The sequence below is a fragment of the Manis pentadactyla genome, chromosome 9 (assembly GCF_030020395.1).
Source record: "Manis pentadactyla isolate mManPen7 chromosome 9, mManPen7.hap1, whole genome shotgun sequence".
NCBI classification, from domain to species: domain Eukaryota; kingdom Metazoa; phylum Chordata; class Mammalia; order Pholidota; family Manidae; genus Manis; species Manis pentadactyla.
Window position 1 is genome coordinate 27,952,034 of NC_080027.1, and position 23,604 is coordinate 27,975,637.

Below are 23,604 nucleotides of genomic sequence, written 5' to 3' on the forward strand. Positions count from 1 at the left end.
TTCCTCACCCTGGGCAAAGTACTTCCTCTCTCAGGGCCTCCTGCTTTTCACGTGGAAAAGGAGAAGGGATTGAGCAACATAATATCTGAGAGCTTTTGTTCATGTGTGTGTGTTAATTAAATGCTGTAAAGTGTGCAGGGGAAAAAAAAAATATTACACAAAAAATGCAAGTTTGCACTAAAACTGAGCCTCCTGTGGATAACAGGCAAACAACATTAACAGGAAACCAGACAAAACCAAATAGAAAAAGGTAGTGAAAGTTTTGGAAAACGGAAGGAAGAACAGTTCCAAAGCAGCTGTGGTGGCTGGGGGTACCAAGTAAAATTTGAGGAAAAACACTGAGTCGGTGTGAAGAAAGCAAGTAAGGCAGGGGGAGGCAAGAAGTAAAGGAAAGCCCCACTTGTTAGATCTTTCCCTCCCTGGGCCTTTTTCTCACCACCTGTCTCCTCCACCTCCCCACTTCTGTCAGGGTTTTCCGTCCCACCCCCCAGCCCCACGTTCAAATTCTCTCTCCTCTCACCCCCACCTCCCACCCCCACCCCAGTTACTTCTCAAGGAGGGAACTCTGGGTCGCGCGTGGAACAGCTTCGCTAGTAAACGCTACCCTGAGACGTTGCTTCGGCCGCAGATCCAGCCCCCGGGCTCGCCCAGGGCGCAAGGTCCCATTACCAGGCTTGGCGCCCCGGGCGCTCCGAGCCCCGACCTGCAGGGCGCGGCCCCGCCCGGCGCCGGCGCCCAATGCCCCGCAGCCCGTAGACACCGCCCCTCGGCCTGCTTCCGGCCCCTCCGCCTATTTTAGGGCGCGCGTTGCGGGCTGCCTCGCTGCTGCTGCTGCTACTGCTGCTTCCCGCCGGGTGCTGCTCCCTCCTCCGCCTCTCCGGCCCCGCCAGCATGGGTCCCCGGCGTCGGGGGCTTGTCGCCGCCCTCCTGCTCCTCTGCTGGGTGGGCACCGCATACTGCGACACCCCTGCCAACTGCACCTACCCCGAGCTGCTGGGCACCTGGGTCTTTCAGGTGGGCCGCAGTGGTTCCCAGCGCGACGTCAACTGCACGGCTATGGGTAAGCCGCGGGCGCTCCGGACTCCCTCTCCCCGCGCCCGCCCCCGACGCCTTCCTCCCCGGCCCTGAGCCCTGCCCCGGCGAGCCCACTCGGAGCCCCCCGCCCGCGGCCAGCGCCAGCTGCAGCCCGGCACTGCGGCTGGGTCGGAGCCCCCTGGGACGCCGTCTCCCGAGCCAGGCCTGAGAAGGCAGAACTGAGAGGCTGAGAACGTCTAACTTCACATTTTCTTGCTTGTTCTGTGGCCTGTGTACTTTTTTCAGAACTTTTTTTTGCCCCGCTTAGTTTATGTTTTTTGGTTTATGGATTGTTTTGTTTGGAAGAGAGTTGAGACCTGCAGTCTTTTTTCCCCCCATAATTTTTTGTTTTTTGGTTTTTGGCTTGTTTTCTTTGGGAGGGAATTGAGACCATACAATCTTATGATCTTCCTGTCCAATCCGCAGTTTTTTATTGTGCCAATGAAAAATGAGCCTAACGTGAGGTAGAGCAGGGACATGGGATAAGCATCATGATCAATTTTTCCTACCTATCATGAAAAATGCCAAGATAAAAGCCGTATAGGAAGAACAGGAGGGACTCCATCTTAAGGCTAAAATTACATTTTAAAAACAAGGGAGTTAGGAGGTAGTATTCCCAAAGTACCTAGCCAACAAGCAATCCTATCTTAAGGCAGAGCAAACAGTCCTAAGTGATATGTTCCTACTGCTTGAGGGTAACCACATCTTGGAGAAAAGGATCAACAAATACCTTGTGTTAAGTTTATCTTACAGAATATCTAGAGGACTGCGGGTGGTGACATAATATCTGTCCCTGGAGATAGACACCATGAGACCACATGTCAAGCCCATGCCCTCCCCCAGCGCTTTGTCCCATTCTTAAAATCGTTAAAAGACAGGAATCTAAAGCCTTTTAGCAGGCCTCCTCTATGAGGCTGCCCTCACTACCCTTAGTTGGGAAGGGCTGCTAAGATCTCTGGTTTGGGCTTGTAAGTTCCTGTCACCTGGGTGACCGGGACAGGACTGCAGCTGTAGGATCATGCTCTTTCGTAGCCTGCCCCAAAATCTCCTTTCTTTGCCTTTGGGAAGTTCTCAGAACATAACCTCACTCCACTGCTCTGCGGCTTTGTTCCCACGCTGTGCAGATTCAAGCAGGCACTGGACTGCAGGTGACCCTGGCTTTAGGAGTTGGCGAGGGATCTGCCCTATGCTGTGTAAGAGTTCAGCGAACTTTCCTTTTTTCCTCTGTTCTTCCTTTCTCTCTCTGGTCTGCATGGCTACTGCCATCCACTACTCTTGCTTTAATGAATTCCTTTCTTACCTACCTACACTCGTCCCACCTGTTCATGAATTCTTGCTCTATCAAAATTAAGCCTCCCCCGATCCCCGTTGAGATTTCACCTAGTGTGCAGGGGCTGCCCAGCCACAAAGACTCTAGAGAATATAGTTACAAAAGTTTTCTTTTATTAGGTGGTGAGAAAGAGCCCTTGTGCCCAGAAATTCTGATTTGGATGTGTGTGGAGGCTACTAGACCAAGAAAAGTTTTGTCACCACTCCACAGTTTTGTGTATCACAGGGAGGTACATAAAATTCTTCTTGTTTTTAAGTAATTCTTAGGCCAATAATTACATTTGGAAATTTCCAGAGCCCAGCACAATGCCTGGTTCATGAAAGGGTTTCAATAAATATCTAGTGTTTGAACACACTCTGATATTCTACATGTTCTCAGATAACATGGCTCTACCAAGGACAAAAAATTCAGTAAAGGAAGTAGAAAAACACACAATCTCAGGTCAAAAAAGGCTTGTTCTGCCCAAAAACTTAACCACCCTGTGGCTTGTGCAGAGTGAGTGAAGCTCTCAGATGCAATTTCCGTATCTGCAGAACAAAGATTGCCGGGTCATTCCTTACTTAAATAGATTTGTTCAACTGTCTCGACTCCAGATGACACTGCAGCATTTTGTAATCCTGGGCTTTCCAGCCATCTTCTTTTTTCTTTAAATTGAACCTGGTAGTCCAAAGTAGAGGAGAGATGAGGAATTGTACTGTTCTGTCACGTGCTGTCTCCTGCTTCAGAGTATTCATCTAAAACTTGAAAAAAAAAAACCTGTCTAAAGTATGGAAACCTCCAGAAGCGCACAGCAGAATCCTCCTCAGGCAACCTCTGCCTTTAAACCACACCTTTGACCTTAATGGAACAAAGACACCCACAGATCTGATCCCCCATCTTCTGAAGGTTAAAAGTTTAGTTCCTGTCAGCACAAACTAGCTTTATAGGACAGAAACCTAATGTCTGCTGAATAATTTGAAAGGATTCAGACTATAAGATAGTGAACTGTAGAGCCACTGAGGAGAACGATATAGTCCCATTTCTTCTCTAAGAGGGTCATTTCCTTTTTTTCTTTTTTTGACCTTAGTGGTCTTTTTCAATTACTTTTTGACTACCATTTTGTTTTCTCCCTATTTCCACCTGTTAATTTTTATTAACATCCTCATTGCTCCTTTTCTTCAATGGAAAAATTTATTTGCTGTTTGGATGCTTGAGGGGCTGTGCTTTCTGGAGTCTCTCAGCCCGCTGGGCTGCTGGACATGCACATCTCTGTCTTTGGCGCCTTGACTTCACAAGCTTGCCTGAACCTCCCCTGGAGCACAGGCAACAAGGCAGCAAGATGGAGACTGATAACTTCCCAAGCCAGACTTGCCCGATTTGGGTAGCATGAAAAGAAAGCAGCTTAAAAATAATGGAAATAAATGATAGATATTTTTCCTCCTATTGAAGTCCAAATAATTTTCCTCTGTTGTGCATTTTCTTTTATTTAGGACCACCAGAAAAAAAAGTCGTGGTGCACCTTGTGAAGTTGGATACAGCATATGATGACTTTGGCAATTCTGGCCATTTCACCATCATTTACAATCAAGGCTTTGAGATTGTGTTGAATGACTACAAGTGGTTTGCCTTTTTTAAGGTTAGTTTTGTTGGAAAGTGCATTTGTATTTTCAATGATTTGATATCTTTTAATCAGGAGGCCCTCAGAATAATAATTTTAGATTAAGAAGATGACCAATATTAACACCGCCTTCCTTAAGAGATTAGTGTAATTTTGTCACTTTATTTAAAATTATGATCTCAGTATGTTAAAAAAACAAACCTGATCTATATTTGAATATGTATAATCCATCTATATTTAAATTTACATTTTGGTAAGTATGAGTAAATTCTTAACTTATTTTCTTTCTTACCTCATAATTTCTAAATGTCTCCTAGTCACTTGGCTTTGTACTGAATCTGTAGGAAAGATAGAAATATTATAAACTTCTTTTCCTTGGAACTGCTACACTTTCTTATCGTTGGCTCTGAGAAATTAACCTAAATGACTCACTGAAGTAATCTAATGTACTAAATGTATTAATTACTAAAGTAAGATAAAGATAGAAAACTGGAGTTCCTTTTTGGGCTATTAAAGTAAATCATAGCCCAGTCAGTCTGGCTTGCTTTCTTCTGGAACTATTGTCCATTTTTATATTCTAACACATTGTTTCCATTTGCAGGCATGCTTTAGGGTAAAATAGTTTACCACAGATTATAGTCTATGCTATATATCTTTCTGAAATTGGAACTTTTCCTGTTGAAGTATTAAATGGTTTAAGTAAATTGAAGACACAAGCCTGAGACTAGCTGGTTCTTATTATAGAGTATAACTAGAGACAGGCTTTCATGGGATAGGTCTTACAGTCTTGGGAACATGTGGTAGTAGTGTCCAGTCGCTGGGTTCGTGGGAAAGTGGGGAATGACTGTCAAAGATGACAAGAGACAAAGCAATAACAGAAGACTAACATCCCAGTTTGTTGTGATTTCTCACATGGTTTGCAACTAATTAAGAGGATATGGTGTTGCATCTGAGCCAACTGTATTTATGAGAATAACTGCCTTTTTTTTGTAAGCTGTGAGGACCCTCTTTAATATGAAAAAAGAAGAGAGAGGAAAAAATTGTCTCACTTCACCTTAGATTGATTGGCTAGTCTGATAGTCAGCTGAAACCAGTCTATCCAAGCAGCTGTTGAGGGCCACCCTTCATTTCAGTAGTTGGAGCCCATACTTGTCTGGTCATTAAATATTTTAATATCACTACTGCATACTATGACTTTAAAAAAAATAATAAGAGTATCTATGTGAATTTTTAAAATTGGAGTGCATGTAATTTGATCTGAATAGAATTCTTGGTCTGCATATTGATCAGCCTACAGCTTTACAGATGTTTCATATGCTGTCTGTTTAGAGCCCTTCAAAAGTTATCTGCCTTCAGATGGAGAATCAATTGCAGAAGAAATTGGTGCACAAGAAAGAGATATTCAAGCTGATTGTTACTATGTACCTTCCTCTTTCTTCCTGTCCCCCACCTCTTCCCTCCCTTCTCCTTCCCCTCCCCCTCTTGTCCTTTCTTGCCTGACATAATAGCCGCTTCAGAAAAATGAAAGTGAATCAATGAAGTGGAATTCAGTCGAGAAACAATAAATGAATAATTTATTTAAGTGAAAGATAGGTAATAGTATATAAATAGATGAGTAAATAGTTGAACCCACTTGGCTTAGAAAACTTGTCATTCTTCACTTTTGTAGAACTGGGGAAACTGGTGGGGACACTTGGTAAGTCACCATTTAATTGCCTAAGCCATAATCAGAAATAGTAAAGGGTAATTTCCCTCCATTAATACTTTCCATCAGGTTGTCTGCTCTCAGCTTAAATCGGCGTCCAAAGCTGGTAGGGACAGGGGGAGCAGCTGGGGGCTGAAGGAGGAATCAGAACACCTCTTAGTATTTATTTTTAAATCATAGTATAAGAAGATTTGGTATTTTCCCGTAGCCTCAGAACATTAGTTTCGAGTCAATAGAAAACCACTTTTTAAAGCCAAAAAAGGTTATAAGTATTCTCAACCATGAGTAGGAAGAGTCAGTAAATACGCTGTTGTAAGGTGGAACCCTACCTAATCATGTGCACCTGGGCAGCATTCTCTCATTAGGAATAAAAATATGAAGAGTGTTCTTCCATTACCGATTTCAGTCCAGTGTTTTAAAGTGCCTATTTGACCAGAACCATCATCAGGACCGTGTTTTCTTTTCCTGCTGGAAAAATCAGCCAGTTTGATTAGTTAGACCTTGCATTAAGGATCATAATTTTAATAAGTAGAGTAGAATATACTTAAGATAATTGGTTCTAAAATCTCCGAACGTAATCAAGTAGGTCCAGATAAACATGTTTCACAGAGTGACAAAATCTATGTTCTTTTAGCAAATCCAGTGGAAGGTAATGGGGAGCAGAGTTTTAAACAATTTTAGAAAAATGACAAAGTGGTGTTGACTTCAGATAATAAGGAGGTCAAGCACTTTTGATACTTGTTGACACAAAACTCTTGCTGGATTTTACCAGAAGCATCAGTATTTCCTGCCTTCAGTAGTGCTGGAGAAACCATGCTGGTAACTCAGAAAAAATACAAACCTATTTAATGAGTATCTAACACATGAGAATTAGAAAGTATTTGTTCAATGAAAATTTATTTTTAAAAATGAAGAATCATCAAAACTTAAGTAGTATTTGTTATTCAATTTTAACTGTCTCATGTGAACTACAACATAGTTTATTCAGCCTACCACCCTTACAGGAGTATCTGACAGATTTTCCCCACATATATCTGCCATCGTTACTTTATCCATTGTTATTTCGCAAATCATCTAGATTCCCAAATCTCTCTGTGAACTCATGCCAGACCCGAGCACTTGTTTCCTCTTGCCCCTTCAGATACGCTTTTATCAGATGGTTTCTTTTTCTTCCTCTTAGAAGTTGCTGAGTGTATGATAACTGCAGGTTATTCAAAAGAAAGACACAGGCCCACCATGATGTCACTTCTGCTAGGACAAGTGACCAAACTGGGGCTTCAGCCCTAACCTAATTGCACTTTGACCTCCTTCAGAAAGGTAGTCAGTCAGGAATTTTCTGGCCAGCATCCATAATATAATCTGCCACATGTGCCCTCTCTGTCCCGAAAGAGAGATGAGGTACGCCACCTACTGAGACCCTTTTGTACAACCTTGATCCTTGCCTCCTCTCACACACATGGATAGTATTGGAACATGTATAACATGACCCTTTAGGGCACTGACTAGATAGATCCATGCTGTACTGCATGATGTATTGATAAAAGAAACCTCTTTTTGCATGTATCTCCTGCTATAGAACAGGTATTTGTCTCCAAATGAAGGGGCTTTGGAGCAGTTTACCAAAATTCCCCCTAGGTTATTTGCTGGCCATAATCCTCAGTAAGACAATGGATAAATTCTGTTTTTCTTAAACATAACAGCCGTGTTGATTTCAGTTGACAAGGTAGTCTGTTAGGCTCCTGTTCCACCTTCTGTTCCCTGCAGAGCATCCTGCATCTCAGTAGAGCAGGCAGCTCCCACATCATTCTCCCTGCATTACACCTTTGAGGCATTTGTGATACCACTCTTACTGCTAGGAACTTGCCTTATTAAAGTGTCTCCCTGGAAGATGAGCGTGTTTCAGGATTTGAAGTTTCTGAGACTTTTTTCACCTTGGTTTTAATTCCTTGAGAAATTGGGAGTGGCGTGGTGGTAATCTGTCTTTTTTTTTTTGCATGTGACTACAAGCTAGATAAAAATCTTTAAAGGAAATAATTCTTGACACTGAAAATTTTTGCATAGTTGGACAGGAAGCACTAGGTATATATTCTTAAAAGATAGTTTTTTCTACTCAACTTCCTGCAGGCATTTCAGTTATCTGAACATTTTCTGGGGTTGACAAATGTAAATGCATTTAGGGCCCACACAGGCAGATACCAAAGTATTTAAAACACTTATGTAAAACAATATGGAGTAATTAAACCTATGGCAAAATGGAAACTTTAGAGATGTGCAAATTAAATTTTCTTAAAAAAAAAATGTGCTGACCCAAACAAAGCAATGCTATCTGCAGGCCAGTTACTTAAGATCATCAAATTTTAATAGCATTTGCCATTTGGTTATAATAGGCACAATCCAACAAATGTGCACCCTTAAAAGTACCCACAGATTAAAAGTGGACAGCTTCTTACATGAAAACACAATGTCACAAAACAAAATAAGGGAAGTTTAACTGTGACTGACTTTATGTGATGTGTGGGTACATGATTTCTTTTTGTTCTTTATACTTTTATGAACTTTGTTCATTTTTATGATGAGCATTATAAAGCTCCTCTGTATGTCATCCTATCAAATTGCCCAATGAAGGAAGTCATGAAGAAACTAAGCTCTGAAGAATACCTTTAAGTTAAATAGACTTTCTAACCTTTTACTGCTTCTCATTTCACTTTCTCTGAGGCTATATGATGCCGTAGAGAAAGAATTCAGATTTGATTCTGAAGATCAAGCCACTCAAGGGCTGAAGATGTGTGGAAGGGAAATGAGATTTACTATGGCTGAAAATGTTATTTGATGATAGTCAAACAAGCCTCATTGATTTCTAATTGAGTTTTTGTTTGGGGTCCACCAGTCTTAGAAGCTCTAAGCAAAAAAACACTTACCAGGGATATTTCTGAAGTCAGTTGTTACTCAAAACAAGAACATTATGTTGGGAAGTCCATGCCAGATTTGTTTGTCCATTTTGTGTGCAAGTGACTAGAAACTCCAAGCTTGCACACAGTAAGAAATGTCTGTGTTTCTACAATGAAGGATTTGGGAATCTTGTACCATTTTTCCACTGTGCCTTATCAGTTCCCTTTTAAGATAGAACCAGCTTTAAGACTACTTGTTAATGGAATATCTACTTTTTAAAATACAGATTCAATACACCAAAATCAGGATTTCCTTTTTCTTTTTTTCTTTTAAACAAGTTGGGTTTTACTTTTAAGAGTGTTTCAATTTAGGTTAAAAATACAAGTTTAGCACTTAATGCATGCCTAATTATTTTATTTTCTTTAATGATGATGCTTAATCTCAGTATAATGACTCAGTTTACCATTGCAAACCCTTCATAGGATGTCACTGATTTTATTAGTCAGTTGTCCATGCAACTGGGAACTGTGAGAATATATGATTTGCCACATCTGAGGAACAAACTGGGTGAGCTCCACTAAAATTTTTTTAACTTTCATTGAAAGCAAGCTTCCCTCATCCCTGGTGGTTTATGCAAATTAATGTTTATTTATTCATCAGGAAGAAGGCGATAGAGGCTGGAGAGATTATGGTTTTCTCACAGATTTCTTGCTTGAGCCTGCTTATTTGCTATTTCTTACTTTCCTGCATTATTTTTTATAAGTGATTTTTCACTTTAGTATATTCTACTTCACAAATCAAATTAGCTCTCACAAGTATGATGCTGATAAGTAGACATGAACCCAAAAAGGTAAAGACATAGTTAAGAAGAGGTTGGCTCAAGTTCAGTTCAAGTTGTCTAAAACTGTGATGGAAAAGTGGATGGTTAGAGAGTAAAGTTGATAGGGACTTACTTACCCATCCTTGCAGTTTAACATAATGTTTTTTCCCCTTTCCCTTCTTCCTCCCTTACTTAGCTCTTAAGAAGTGAGATGTGAAAAATGGAATCAGGACAAGTGCTGAAAGGACAATAGCCTTATCCTAAATCAGCATTTTCCACACTGTTTAATGGACCAGCAGTGGCCCCACATCTTCCAGAAACTGGAATTGCTCACCAGTTGTGTCACTTCAGCTTGTTATAAACTTCAGTGGTTATTACAGGCAGCTGCTAATAACAGAGCAAAGTGAAAATTAGAGCTGAAACTAAAAAGTTGTTCCTTCTGAATTCTTTTCTAGTAGTTCAATAAGTATAGATTGTGTGAAATAGTTTCCTTTACCTCAAAATTTCTCAGAGTCTTGAATATACTGTATTGTATGTAGCTTAGGAAGAAGATGTAGTAGGAAACTTTCCCTTTTTTCTCACAAAAAATAAGTTATACTCAAACTGTGGTTTATGAAATCGTCTTAAAACTCTCACTCTTTCTACCTGTAGAAAACATAAATTCTAGTATTTGCTCTGTAAATGGGATAAATAGCCTTGTACCTGGAAATATGGATCAAAGCAGCATTAAGCCTACATTTAGCATATGTAAGGTATACACGTTCATGTCTCTAGGTTGCTAGTTAACCTGTTTATTACGTACATTTCAAAATTGTTCGGTTTATACATTGGCAGTTAATTTCAAATGCATCTGCATGTGCTTCTTGAGCATGTTGGCTGAACGCATGATACGTGTTGCTTAATAAGCATTCAGCTTTTGAGAATGGCAGCTTTTTGTGAATGTCTGAAGCAGCATTAAACAAATGCCAGCATCTCAAATACTAGTATTGGTACTTTTTGCTTAAATGAAATTAATACATGATTAAACATTTTTAAAAGACAGTATGATCCTTGTTGGCTTGTAACTCTAGTTTTTATTGTCTTTTAGTTATTAAATAGAACATCTGTTGAGGGGGCTCTTTTAAAACCACAGTCAAAAACAGACTTTGGGGCTGAGAGGCAGAGCAGCCTGCAGCCGTGGATCTACCTGCCTACCTATAACAGCTAGCAGAGGCCTCTGGCAGCTACCATCCCTTCTGGAGTCTTTCTGTGCATGTAGAATGCAGAGAAGTCCTGGAGACGTACCTCCAAGGCAGCTGGCCTCCCGACATTTCCTTGGAAAGCGCAACCACCATTATGGGAATGTGAACAGCCAGAGACTACGCAGGAAAAAGGAAAAAAATCTGGAAGTCTTAGGTGGCTTCACCATTCAGCCTTTGAACAAAAGGAGCAATATGGAATACAAGATTTTTTTCTCTTTTGAATACTCTTCTACTGAAATGATGTTTCCAAGTGAAAGTTTTTCCAATTTCCCAATCTATTAGGGTTTGAATTTTATGTTTTATTTTGTTCACAGTGCAAATTTTATTCACAGCAGTATATCTTCCCGGGTGCCCTGTCTTTCTCTAATTACCGTGAGGAACCCCAGCATCTATTTTAAGGAGAAAATAAGGCTCCAGGGTATCTGGAGATGCACAGATACATTATTGGTGGGAAGGTGGTCCTGTGGAGTGAGTACCTGCTTTGGGGAAAGAGGCTTTCTGAGATGACCAAAAGTGCTGAAGGGAGTCGTTTTTGCAGATATTAGGCCTGCAAGTACCCCTAACCAAAAAGACAGGCGTGATTAATACCTTTTTTTTTATGTTTGTTGATTAGGTGCCAGCCTTGTGCTAAGAACTTGACAGGTCTAACCTGACAAAAGCCCTATAAAGTAGATATTACTAGCCTCATTTTATAGGGAAAATTTCATCGAGTGCTTAAACTCAGTTTCTAATTGTAAAATATTAAGGGCTAGTCTTTCAAGCCAAGGACTTTCCTGGGGCTCAAGCGTGAAAGAAAAGGTACTTGGAGTCACATTTGGGTAGATTTCCTGGTGAATCTGTTGGTAAGTGTCACAAATGTTAGGTTAATGGAGTAGACTATGCATTACATTGGCTCCTGTTGAAATTTTAAGACATGAATTGGCTTGAAACACAGATTTCCTTATCAAGTGAGGCTACTCTGTTTCCTAAGCCAGGGTTTTTCAATTCAAGACAAAAAAAATACCTTCTCCTTCCCCTTGTAGTCCCCTAAATTGTAAGGAGAGCTTTGTAAACATGAAGTCAAGTATAAATTAAGAATCCTTGCCACACTGACTTCACTTAATTATACTATTGTTAACACTGATTGATATCTTTTAGCTCTTTCCTGATAAACAATGAACTAGTTTCCGTTTCAGTTGTAGAGCTGATTAATATCAGTCTTGGAAAACCACAAATGGGGAACTACCCCTAATCCAGATTGCCTGGGAGGACTTTTCTGCATCCCTGTTTGGATGGAGGAATCTTTCTCTAGATAGCAGGTTGCCATCATTTACTTTATTGGTTCAGGTAACTTTTTATGCTGTCTGAAGGACACCGGTCTGCTATTCTGGAAGGGTTATCTCTTTAAATATGAAGTAACATAAAGATGAAGTAACAGTGCAGCTGACTATTTCTATCTGGATACTTTCTTGCATTTCTACCTCTGGACCTGATAATTTTTCATCACTCAGGACCTTGATGCTGACTCTGTGAAACCTCGGCAACCCTCTCCATTAGTCGGGAAAAAGGCCATTATGTTGGTATCCGTTGTATTTTGCAGGTACCTCTGCTCTTGTAGTACTGACTCTGCTGTAATGAAATGATTTGTCAGCATGTCTTATATTCTTCCAGACTGAAAACTTGTTTATCTCCCTGTGTATCTATAGCACCAGATGCACACAGAACTTTTTAAGTGCTTGCAAATTTAACCATACTTTTTTTTTGTCTTTTCAAAGACTTCTCACAAGTAATTCCAGCTTACAAAGAAATAATTTCTATAGGGTTCTAGAAGTGTGAATCAGAAATGATGCTATGATTTTATTTTGGTTCTCCACTCTAAAAAAATACCAGGTCACCTGTCTCCAGACTTAAAAAGTTGTGTATTTTCAAGTTGATTTTGAGGATGTAAATACTGACAAAGCAACCAATATATATATAAGAATGTATGTAATAACAGAATTTAAAATCACCTCTACTACAGTGCTGTTGTTTTTTTCCTGTTTCTCTGAGTAACTTTGCATCTAAATATTTGCTTTGATTATAGCAGAAAAGATGTAGTGGGTACAGAATTGCTGATATATGTGTTAGAAGGTCCTCTAATACATTACTGCTTAGCACTCTCTGTCATAATTATATGTTCCTCCTCTCCTCTGGTCTTGAAGCTCCATGAGGGCAGGGATCAACCCTGTATTACTGACCATTTTTTCCCTATGTATAGTGCAATATGTGATAAATAAATAATAGGCCTTCAATAAATATTTGTAAAAGAAAGAAAATTTAGTAATATATAACCATGTTGTCCTGTTGTTTTATTGATATGTTTCCGGAAGTTTTGTTACCTATTTTCTTAGAGGCTATGGTGGACTCTCAGGGCATATTTTCTTAATGATTTAGTGGAAAACAGTTGAGACTTTTAACTTTTAATGTGTTTATTTATTTATGTTTTAATTTTATGTGTGACTGTAGAGACCAAGACAGGGCTCAAAGTTAAAAGCAGTAGAGTTCTAACTTGCAGAATTACTAAAAGCTAAATTAGCTATCAGAGGAGATAATGAGCTTTTCTGATTGCAGTGGTTCCCCAAAGACTAGAACTAGCCTGAAATCCTGTAGGCCGTGCCCCGACCCTTATTAAGTACAATGAGAAGCACCAGCTAAAAGGTTAGATTAAGTGAACTCTAAGATTTCTTCCAACCTCACAGTTTCGAGTTTATGAGCTAGTAAGTGAGGAAGGAGCTAAGGGACCTGGGCTAGTTTGCTGAGTCATAAATTGCTGTTTTCTTAACTAGTTCTGAAACATGTATTTTGGTTTAAATTGAATGTCTTTTCATCACTGGAAATAAACTTATGACCCTCCATTTCCACCTATAAGTGTAGCTGCCAATTCCTTCAGGAAAATGCTGCAAGTTAATTTGGTTGCAACCATTATAGCAATTTCTTGGCAGTTTCACAATTCATTAAAATTTAACTTCCTAAGTAAGTGATATGGTTAGTAAGCAGAAAACTAGAGCTAATCCTTGAAACTGTCAAAGGGAAGTTTGTTTCTTTCTGAGGGAAGATGTAGTAGTCTTGGGTAGGTTTAGCAAAATATCACTTCAGTAAAATGTGCTTTATTTCCTCCTGTTGCTGTCTAATGGCTGTAGTCATACTCCAGACCTGAGAGCAAATAGAAGCTATTAATGACCACTTATGTAGATATATTGTTGATCCTTGAACTGTGTAGTAGACTGTACAGGTCTACCTAATATGTGGAATTTTTTCAATAAGTATATTGGAAAAACTTGGAGATTTGCTACAATTGGGAAAAACATTTTCTCTACCTTAGTTTAATAATATAGTATATAATACCTAAAACATACAAAATATGTGTTAATCAACTGTTTATGTTGCCAGTAAGGTCAATAGCTGGCTATTAGTAGTTTTGTGGTGGGGGGGGTCAGAAGTTTTATGCTGATTTTTTTTAATGTACAGGGTTTGGTGCCTTTAACCCACCCACATTGTTCCAGGTCAACTGTATATAGTAAACAAGTGGCAAAAAAATGAAAAAGTATTCTTTGTTCTTTAGTATTTCTGGAATGTAATATGTCAAAGATACATGGTTTATCATTAAATCATTCAACTTCATGCTTTTTTCTGAAATGAATGATCCTGATGGATTAGACCTGGGTAACCAAACTTTTTATGTTTCACAATATGTACTGATACATTAAAAGTATATATACATGCATTGCTATACTAATATGTTTGGTATATTACATATGAAATAATATTAAATGATTAAATATTTGATTTATTTGTTGTAACAAAAAGGTGTCCTGCCAAAATATATTTCATGAGGATATCCTTTGAAAACAATATGAAATATGCTTTTATTATGATTTTGTTGCCAAAAGCAATATAATACTCTAGTACTGATCATTTTAATTACTGCAAATAATCAACATTTAGAAACAGAATTTTCTAATTAGGATCTTTTAAATGAAAAATTTCAGTAGTTTTGATTCATCTTGTTATAAGTATCAAAGTGTCACAAGTTTAGTTAAGAAAAAAGTACTGTTTGGTGTTAGGGATGATGACAATTTAATGGACAAATTTTTTGAAACATTTGGTTTATTGATAAATTAGATTGAAAAGTGAATACTGCAGTGATGGAACCATTCCAAAACATTTGTTTTCAAAAACTTGTTACCTTTTAATGTGGCTGACAGAACTCATACTAGGAATAGGACAGATGTAAGCTTTGTCATATTTTTAATGTTTGTTTTTTTTCATCATTTGTGTTTGTGTGTCCTGGTTTCTTTGCAAGTATTTTAAGTCACATGTTCATTTTGTGAGTTAGTTCAATTAAATCAGATAAGTGCATAAATCAGCTTAACTAGTCATGTGTGAAGAGGAATATGCTGTGTCCTAACCATCTCGAAGCACATGTACATGACAGGTGACCATCTGACATTAGAACTGCGTGGGGCTATCAGTGATGTTTTGTATATTAGATAATAGTGGAAGCTTGTTTTCAATTTTATTTCTGTATTACAAATACAAATAAGAAGTTATAATATTTTCTTTCCAATACTCCAGTTGGTCATCTTTCATCTCAGGTTGGAAACCACTGGTTGACAGGATATAGTGCTCCTATCAGCTTCTCAGGTGGCAGTTTAGGCTAGATTATAAATTCTTTGATGGCATAGATAAAGTCTTAAGTAGCTTTGTATCCCCCATCATAACAGATAGTAGTGTTTGTATTGTTTCTTGTTTAGCATTTTATAACTTTTTAAACTCTTCAAACTTAATGTCATTCTTATCCTTCATAGGATCCAGTGAAGGTCATTCCTATTAACAAACAAAGAAATCAAGGCTGCCCCGTTGTGACCTGCTTAAGGTTACATAAATGACAAGTGGCAGAACAGGAATTTAAAGGGCAAAGTCCTTTCTACTAAACTACATTTTTCTCATGGCCAATACAGTATATAAACTAAGTAACTAAACATTTGTTAATTATTAATCAGAAAAACAGTAGAACAAAATATAAGTGATTTTAACCCCTTCAGTGTCAAAAAGCAGTTGAGAAAGGGATCCAGGATAATTCAGTTCTAAAATGTTCCAACCAGTTCTGTATCAATTGGTTAATGTTATGAGGTAGGTGTAATTGGATATTTGATAAAATGAGAGGGAAATTGAAGAAAGGAGGTTGAGAATGTTTGGCTACCCAGCGGTAATTTTGAAGAAACAAATGGATAATTATTGAATCCTAGTAATTTTCTGAACTTAAGTACCAAGGTTTGGAATTTCATCAGACTTTACGAAATTATCTATTTGTCACATTAGAAATTGGCATAAATGAATAGAAACTTAAATTATCTCATTTGTGCAAGGCAGTATTCAGAAGCCAATGTTTATATAAATGAAACAAAATTCTTAGAAAAAAAGTTTTGGCTGCATTTCAAGCTGGGTAATGTTGCCAAAACTTCAACTTCTTAATTGGTAATAATGTGAGAAATCACATAAGCAATTCTCAATAGCAGGAAAAAGACAGATACCCTGAGAACCAGAAAATAATGGGCCCAGTGTATGGTCCTCTCAAGAAGGCTTCTGGAGTGATAAACGCCTCTTTTCTGCTAAATCATAGCTGTATTGCACAGTGGTATTATGACCCTGTCCTACCTTTTATAAGGTCATTTCAGGTTTTAAAAAAAAGTCCAAATTATTTTAGATTGGGTAAACTATAGAATAATATAAAATAAAATTTTTAAGTGGAAAATAATTCCATCAACTTAGTGTATCAGAAATCGTACACAAATTCATATCTTCCTTAGTACATTTATCTGCTGGAGTTATAACAATAAGAGAAACAGTCGTAGTTTTTTAGGATTATATAAATAAGGAGTATGTCTAAATTAAGAATTATTTACCTGGCTTTATGAATATCAAATAAGAAATCTACAGATGTAAGGATTGTGCATTCAGGAAGCTTAAAGAGATACTTTGGAGCATCTAAGTCAACCTAAGTTTACAGAGAGGAAACCGAGGTTTAGAAAATTGACATTTCTTAAATAATACTATGAGTCAGAATTAGGGTCTTTATGATATCTTGGAATCACCATACTTCTATTAATGATAAACTTTGTATCTTTTTCTGAATTCCTTGTGTTACTGTTGAAATAGGAGTTGACATTTGTTGCTTTTCTCTCATATTATTCATTTATTCACTCATTCAATAACTAATTGCTTCCTAGTGCCAGACAGTTTCCAAATACCAAATAAACGAAAAATCCTGTTCTCACAATGCTTATGTTTTTGTGGAAAGAACAACCTTCCGCATAGTCTGCTGTGAAAAATAAAATGGATTAGTATATTTAAAACAACCTGTGAGATGAAGTCTTATTACTATCCTCCTGGTTTTAGACGAGGACACCCCAAGTACAGAGAGAAGTAACTTGCTCAGGATCATGCAGCCAAAAAGTGTTAGAGCTGCATCCAAACTACTCATTCAAGCCTGAAGATACATGCCCTTTACCTCTGCCCTGCATTAGAAACCCTTAGCAAAATGGCAGGAAGACTGAACTAGCCACGTGAAGAGTGGGAATGGCTGTCAGGGCTGTTAGAGAATTTCAGTGGCCTTGAAGGGCCATGGGCAACAGTTTGGACCTGACTCATGTGAGGCAGTTAATCTTTTCCAACTTTTTTTTTTTTTAAGGAAACTGGGAATAAAGCAGTACTCCTTATAACCTGCGAACCCATATTTGAATTCTCTCTTCTCCATTTTATGTGGCAAAGCTGCCTTTTTAAAATATTTTTCATGAGAGGAATAGTGCCTTTTATCTCAGGGAGTCCATTGTGAGTCAAATGATACAGATGGAAACCCCTTGCAAAATGGGTTTTAAGCCTTCGCTGTGTGGTTTCTAGGTATCTTCTGTCAGTGTTTCTGGCCATTGATTGCTATGTCTGCTCCTTCAGCTCTTTGTGAGAAGACCAGGTGTGTGAAGAAGTGGTGCACAGTATTGGGAAGAATCCTTTGTTCTAGGAGTCCTTGTTTGCCTCCTCCACTACTTCTCCTTTTGTCCCCTGAGACTGTATTATCTCTATGGTCTCTGGAACTTCTCAGATTTGTGAGCAATCTGTAAAATCTTTATAAAGTGATAGATAAATATTATGGTCCTCTAGTTGTATAATATTGATGACGAAGAGTATGGAGTCCCTGAACAAATCTGAATGATAAGGGACTACAGCAAAATCAGTCATACTCCAGTGAATTTTCCCCCTGATGTCAAAATACCAAGTCAGCCTCCCCCCACCAGGGGAAGTTCATTTGATGTTAGCCATCGTGATTCTAGCCGTGGCTCTGTTCTGCCAACTAGTGAGAAAAAGCCACTCTGAGGGAAAACACGGAGCCTGTTCCTTCTGACTTGAATGCCCCTAACTCTCCTGGTGGGTTGGAAAAGCCTGTTATCTAAATTTCCACTTAGGGAAATGTCCTGGGCTTCTCCAAGCATGGTTAGGTTGCTGAACCACATGATATTGTAATGAATGATTTATAAGGTTGTTTATTTCATTGAACTCTGAACTACTCATGGGCATACCAATTTGCATGCATGCCTAGCACCTTGCATGATGCCTGGGAAATACTATATGACCAATAAGTTTTTGATAAGTAAGTGAAAGAGCTTAGCAGAATGCAAAATAGGTTATAGAAATAATGATTTTATTTTTTCAGGAAGTGTAATCATAATCTCAGACAGATTAGCATCTAGCAATACCTGGACCATCTCTCACAGGTGTCCTCTTCTATGACTCTGTAGTCTGTTTCATTCTTAGGAAATAAGAGTATTGTAAAAAGTGATGAGTATGACAAAATTTATATATCAATCTTTATTTTGTAAATAGCCAAGAAAATCCCACCCAGAGACCCATTTCACCTTTTAGTTCCATTTTTAAAAAACTATTTCATAAAAACCGTATTTCATACATATTTGCCTTCAACTTAAGTGCTATCTTATAATTTTTTTTCCTTTTAAAATATCATAGGTTTTCTGTTTCTGTGGTTCTATAAAGGGGTCAGACTTTTTCTTCTAGAGCCAGATAGTGACTGTTTTAAGGCTACTCCATTCTGTCGCCACAACACAAAACCAGCCACAGCGAATATATAAACAAGTGGGCCTGGTTGTGTTGCAATAAAACTATGTTTATAAAAGCAGGCTGCTTTCCCCAGCCTTAGTTTGCTTACCTGTCTCCTATAGAATTAATATTTGTCGTTTAAAGTGTTGTATAATATTCCTTTGAGTTACTAATTTTCTTAATCATTTTTATACATGAACCTTTAGAATATTCCTTTGTTCTTGTTTTAAACTTTTATATTGCAACGATTATCTTCCCATATCTAGCATTCTTTTTCATTTATGTACAGTTGAAAGTTTCTGTAAGGATTATCTCAAGAACTCTTAAGGCCTTGTCAGACTGCTCTCTATAAACAGTGGAGGTTGGGGCAGCCTTGGATTGGCCCAGCCTGGCCTGTGTGACTGACATGCAACAGGGGAGGAGGGAACACGGTCAGGGAGGGATCTGTGCCAAAGAGAAACACGGGATAGAACTCTGGGGTTTAGGTGGCACTATGTGAGGTTAAACGGTTTTTGATCTATAGAAATAGCAGTTTCATGTAGTTCAACATAATAAGTATCCATTTTATTACCTTTTCACACAGCACACTTCCAAGGTTGCAGCCCGATCGTATCCTAGGCTGCTGTTTCACTGTTCCTGGTCCTGAGTAGGGGCTTTAGCAGTGACATGAGGAGTCATGAGCCGAACTCATGCTAGTGAGGATGATCTTAAGCCTAGAGATAGACAGGCTTCACGGTATCACAAACCAGCAAGATGGAGGCAAAAACCACGTGTGGGTAGCCCTTAGTAACTTCTCCTGTGCTATAAGTGGGTGGTGAGTCCCAGGATTCAGATCCAGCTCTTTTGAATTCTAAGGACATATGTTTTTAACTGTACCCTAAGCATGATTTGATTTCAGAGTCAGATAAAGTAAGTTAATTTTACCTTTAAGTTGTAGTTTGTAGCCACACATTCCTCTAATTTGGGGTACAGCAAACTACAGGCCTGTTTTTGTAAGTAAAGTTGTATTGGAACACAGCCTCATTCATTTAACGTTTTCCCTGTGTACGTTTTACCCTGCAGTGGCAGAGTTGAGTGGTATGACAGGCCTAATAGCCTGCAAGCCTTAAAATTATTACTGTCTGGCTCTTAAAACAGAAGTGCCAATCCCTGCACCCAGGTATAGTATCTGCTATGTGAGATTAGGGGCCTGTGCCAGTGGGCAGAACCAACCTACTGCATACTTTGTGAAGAAGAGTATTCAAACACAGCTGATGGCTCTACTGATTTGCTTGTGTGTTGCCTTCAACTGCTTCTGGTCTTTTGTTTAACTAAGTAAGTCAAGGCCTGAAATTGTCTGTGCCCAAGTCCCCCTCATGGCAGTTTGGCACTTGCTTTTCCTTTCTGCTCCCACTCAGCATCTCCTTCAGGGTTCTGTGCCCCTCGTCCATGATGACATGTTAGAGCGCAAGGGTTCTTAGGCTCTGGAGTCAAAGCATCGCCATTCAAATCCTGGATCTGTCGCTTTATAGTTATTTTTCAGTATTGACATTGAAATAAGACAAAGGGCTATGTTTCTGAAAAAGTTGGAAAGAGTCATTTACACACAGGTTGTTTTAGCTATGCCATGATTAGAAGATCCTAATTGTGAGGTTGACAGAGGAAGGATTTTTTTAGTTCTGTTGAAAATTTGCATCATCTGTTGTTGTAGTTTGCTGAAATGCATCATCTCTCTGAGTGGAAAAGTATAGTTTGAGCAGAATTTTGTTTCTGCCACTTAACAGCTCTGCTAACTTAAAAAAGGGCTACTTACCCTCCTGAGCTAAGCCTCTACTTACTTGCTGGTAAAATGGGGTTATTGGTGGCTGCCTGCTCATAGGCTTATTGTTAGGATCAAATGAGATAACTTGTGTAAGTGCCTGGAATGTGGCAGGTGCTCTAAAAAGGTTAGTTTCTTCTGTGCCTTTCATCCCCAGAAGTGCTTTGTGATATAAACTTTGTTTGGTCATCAGTGATGCTAATCTTAGAAAAGCTTATTTCTCTTCCTTTTCTAGAGTAATTTGCAGAATGTAACCTCTCAGAGTGAAATTTTTGTTTTGGTTGACTTAGTTGACAGAGGCTGGTCCCTAAGATGAAACAAACATGGGGGGGCAGGTTCACTGTATAGGGGGGCCAGGGCAGTGGGCCTGGGAGATGAACACAGATTCATCCTGTCTTTTCCTTCCCTTGTTTGATTGCAGTATGAACAGAAGGGCAGCAACGTAACCAGTTATTGCCATGAGACCATGCCTGGGTGGGTGCATGACGTACTGGGCCGGAACTGGGCTTGTTTCACTGGAAAGAAGGTGGGAACTGCCTCTGAGAATGTGAACGTGAACACAGCACATCTTGAGACTCCCCATGAAAGGTAAGTTGTGACAAGTGAAAGACACATTGAGTTGTATTTTATAGTATGTACGTGTCTGGGTGGGTGCATGACGTACTGGGCCGGAACTGGGCTTGTTTCACTGGAAGGAAGGTGGGAACTGCCTCTGAGAATGTGAACATGAGCACAGCACATCTTGAGACTCCCCATGAAAGGTAAGTTGTGACAAGTGAAAGACACATTGAGTTGTGTTTTATAGTATGTACGTGTCTACGTTAATTCTTGGGAAATTTCATTTTGATTATATAAAGTTTATTTAACTTAGTAACATAAACCATAGTACATAGAACTTTACTGGGAAAATAAGTTGATAACTGAGAGAAGAAAGTATTTTTTCAAAGAGCTCTCAAAAATAATGGACCAAGATGGCATTAAAGAAAATTTATATTAAGGACCACAACATTTCAATGACTAATAATGAAAAATCATTTTATCATTGCCATGTAATAACATGTTGTGCAATACTCGTAGCTACATGTGTTTATGTGGCAACAAATGTATGTGATACTAATTGAACATAAATTTTAAACACGGCAAGAAGTAACTGAAATTATAATTCTTAGTATTTTTGTAGTTTAATAGTTTGCTAGGGCTGCCATAATAAAATACCACAGACTGAGTGTCTTTAGCAACAGCAATTATTTTCTCACAGTTATGGAGGCTAGAGGCCTCAGATGACAGTACCAGCAGGCCTGTTTTCTGCTGAGGCCACTTTCCCTGGCCTTCAGAGGCCATATTCCCTCACCTGCAGAGGGCCACCTCCTCACTGTATCCTCATATGTCCATCCCTCTAAAAGAAGATTATCCTTATAAATCCTCATATGTCCATCCTTATAAAAGAAGATTAGAACATCTAAAAGAAGATGTTCTAATCTTCTTTTATAAGCAGACCAGTATTGTTGGGTTGGGGCTCACCCATATGACTTCACTATACCTTAATTTCCTCTTTGAAGTCCCAATCTGCAAATTGAGTCACATTCTGAGGTATTAGAAGATAGGACATAAACTATGAATTTTGGGAGATTACAGTTCACTTATAACATGCAGGCAGTTAATGTTTTTGTTAAGATAGGTCCAGTTTAAGTAACTGTGAACTACATAAACGTGATTCAGACTTGGTTTAGAAGAAAAAGATGTATGAATATTATTGGTAGCAACATTTTCTGTTTTATTTAGTTGTGAAATCTACTGAAGGTATATACAAACAAATCTTCCAAAGCCAGGACACACCAGCAATGACTGATTCTGCCACAGAGATGGGGGGGGGGGGGTACATGAGTTCAAGGAGGACAACTTGCATGACTGGGAAAGTGCTTACTAAGATCTAGACTAATTCATCCCCTCCATTTTGAATTTACCTTTTAAATTGCTTTGCTTGGCTTGATCCTTGAGCAACAGATTTCCGAATAAGCTATTCACTTTTCACCCTATTAGGGATATACTGGGTTGGCACTCTTGCTGATATTACAAGCATTGCTTCATTTATTAAAGAAGCTACCACCTGGGTGCTGAGAATCTATGTTGCCTCACCTGTAAAATGAGCATTGTGACTAAATTGCCTTTAAGGTCCTTTTCAGCTCTGAATGATCAGTTATCCCATATTAAGTTACATTATTTTTGATCTTCCTGGATCTTAAACACTATAAATAATAATGTTTGAAGATCTACTTTGCCATTGCTGTACTCTACATATCAGAGTCTTTTGTTTTGCTAGATGTTACAATAAAACAAGGGAGGTGAGCTAGTTACTGTTTCTCAAATAATTAGTCAATGACGTAATGACTCTCCTTAGTGGAACACATTTCAAGATATACATTTACAATTTAAAACTGTATCTAAAGAAACAAACAATTATAACTTGTATTTGTTGTTGTGTTATTATTGTCAGAAATATGATACCAGCAGTTTTATAATATTTCATAAAAGCACCTCTCTGATTTCACATTTTGCAGCAAATGGGAAAGAACATTGATAAAAAACATCAGTGTGGTTCACATTTTTCTTATTATTTTCAGTGCTCCCAGGTTCACTGACTATATCAAAATACTCTCTGAACATCTAAATTAAAAGAGAACAAAAAAAGGGGAGGGAGTTAAAAAATTACAGAGAACGAAAAGTTCACAATATGCCTAGATGTTACTCAGTTTGGATATGTCTTCTTTTTCATAGCTGAATATAAGTGGAAGTCTTGGACTGTGAGCCATACTTGATTCTTAAGCCACAGAATCTTTTTAATTAGAGTGAGCATTTGGTACTAAATTACCCTCAAGTCTCTTGAAATAAGATGATGCATTCTCTAATTCCTAGCACCTGGCACATAGATTTGACACATGTTTGAATTAAATGAATAATCAACTCCTCCAATTTTTTTGCATTGTAAACAAACTCTTTTTGTATCCAAGCATTTGACATCAGGT

General features: G+C 38.6%; 1 protein-coding gene across 3 annotated transcripts in view; it reads left to right on the forward strand.

The window, feature by feature from the left end:
• Positions 1-779: 779 nt before the first annotated feature.
• Positions 780-23,604, forward strand: part of CTSC (cathepsin C) — a 35,337-nt gene continuing 12,512 nt past the window's right edge. Inside the window, exons 1-4 of one of the 3 annotated variants that reach the window (XM_036924692.2) lie at positions 780-1,060; positions 3,874-4,019; positions 9,078-9,162; positions 9,612-15,241. In XM_036924692.2, the coding sequence (XP_036780587.2) occupies positions 892-1,060; positions 3,874-4,019; positions 9,078-9,162; positions 9,612-9,625 (414 nt within the window). In that variant the 5' untranslated portion in view covers positions 780-891 and the 3' untranslated portion in view covers positions 9,626-15,241. Of the gene's footprint in view, positions 1,061-3,873; positions 4,020-9,077; positions 9,163-9,611; positions 15,242-21,002; positions 21,170-23,604 lie in introns of those variants that run through there. The other 2 variants (XM_036924694.2, XM_036924690.2) reach the window with 2 other exon arrangements.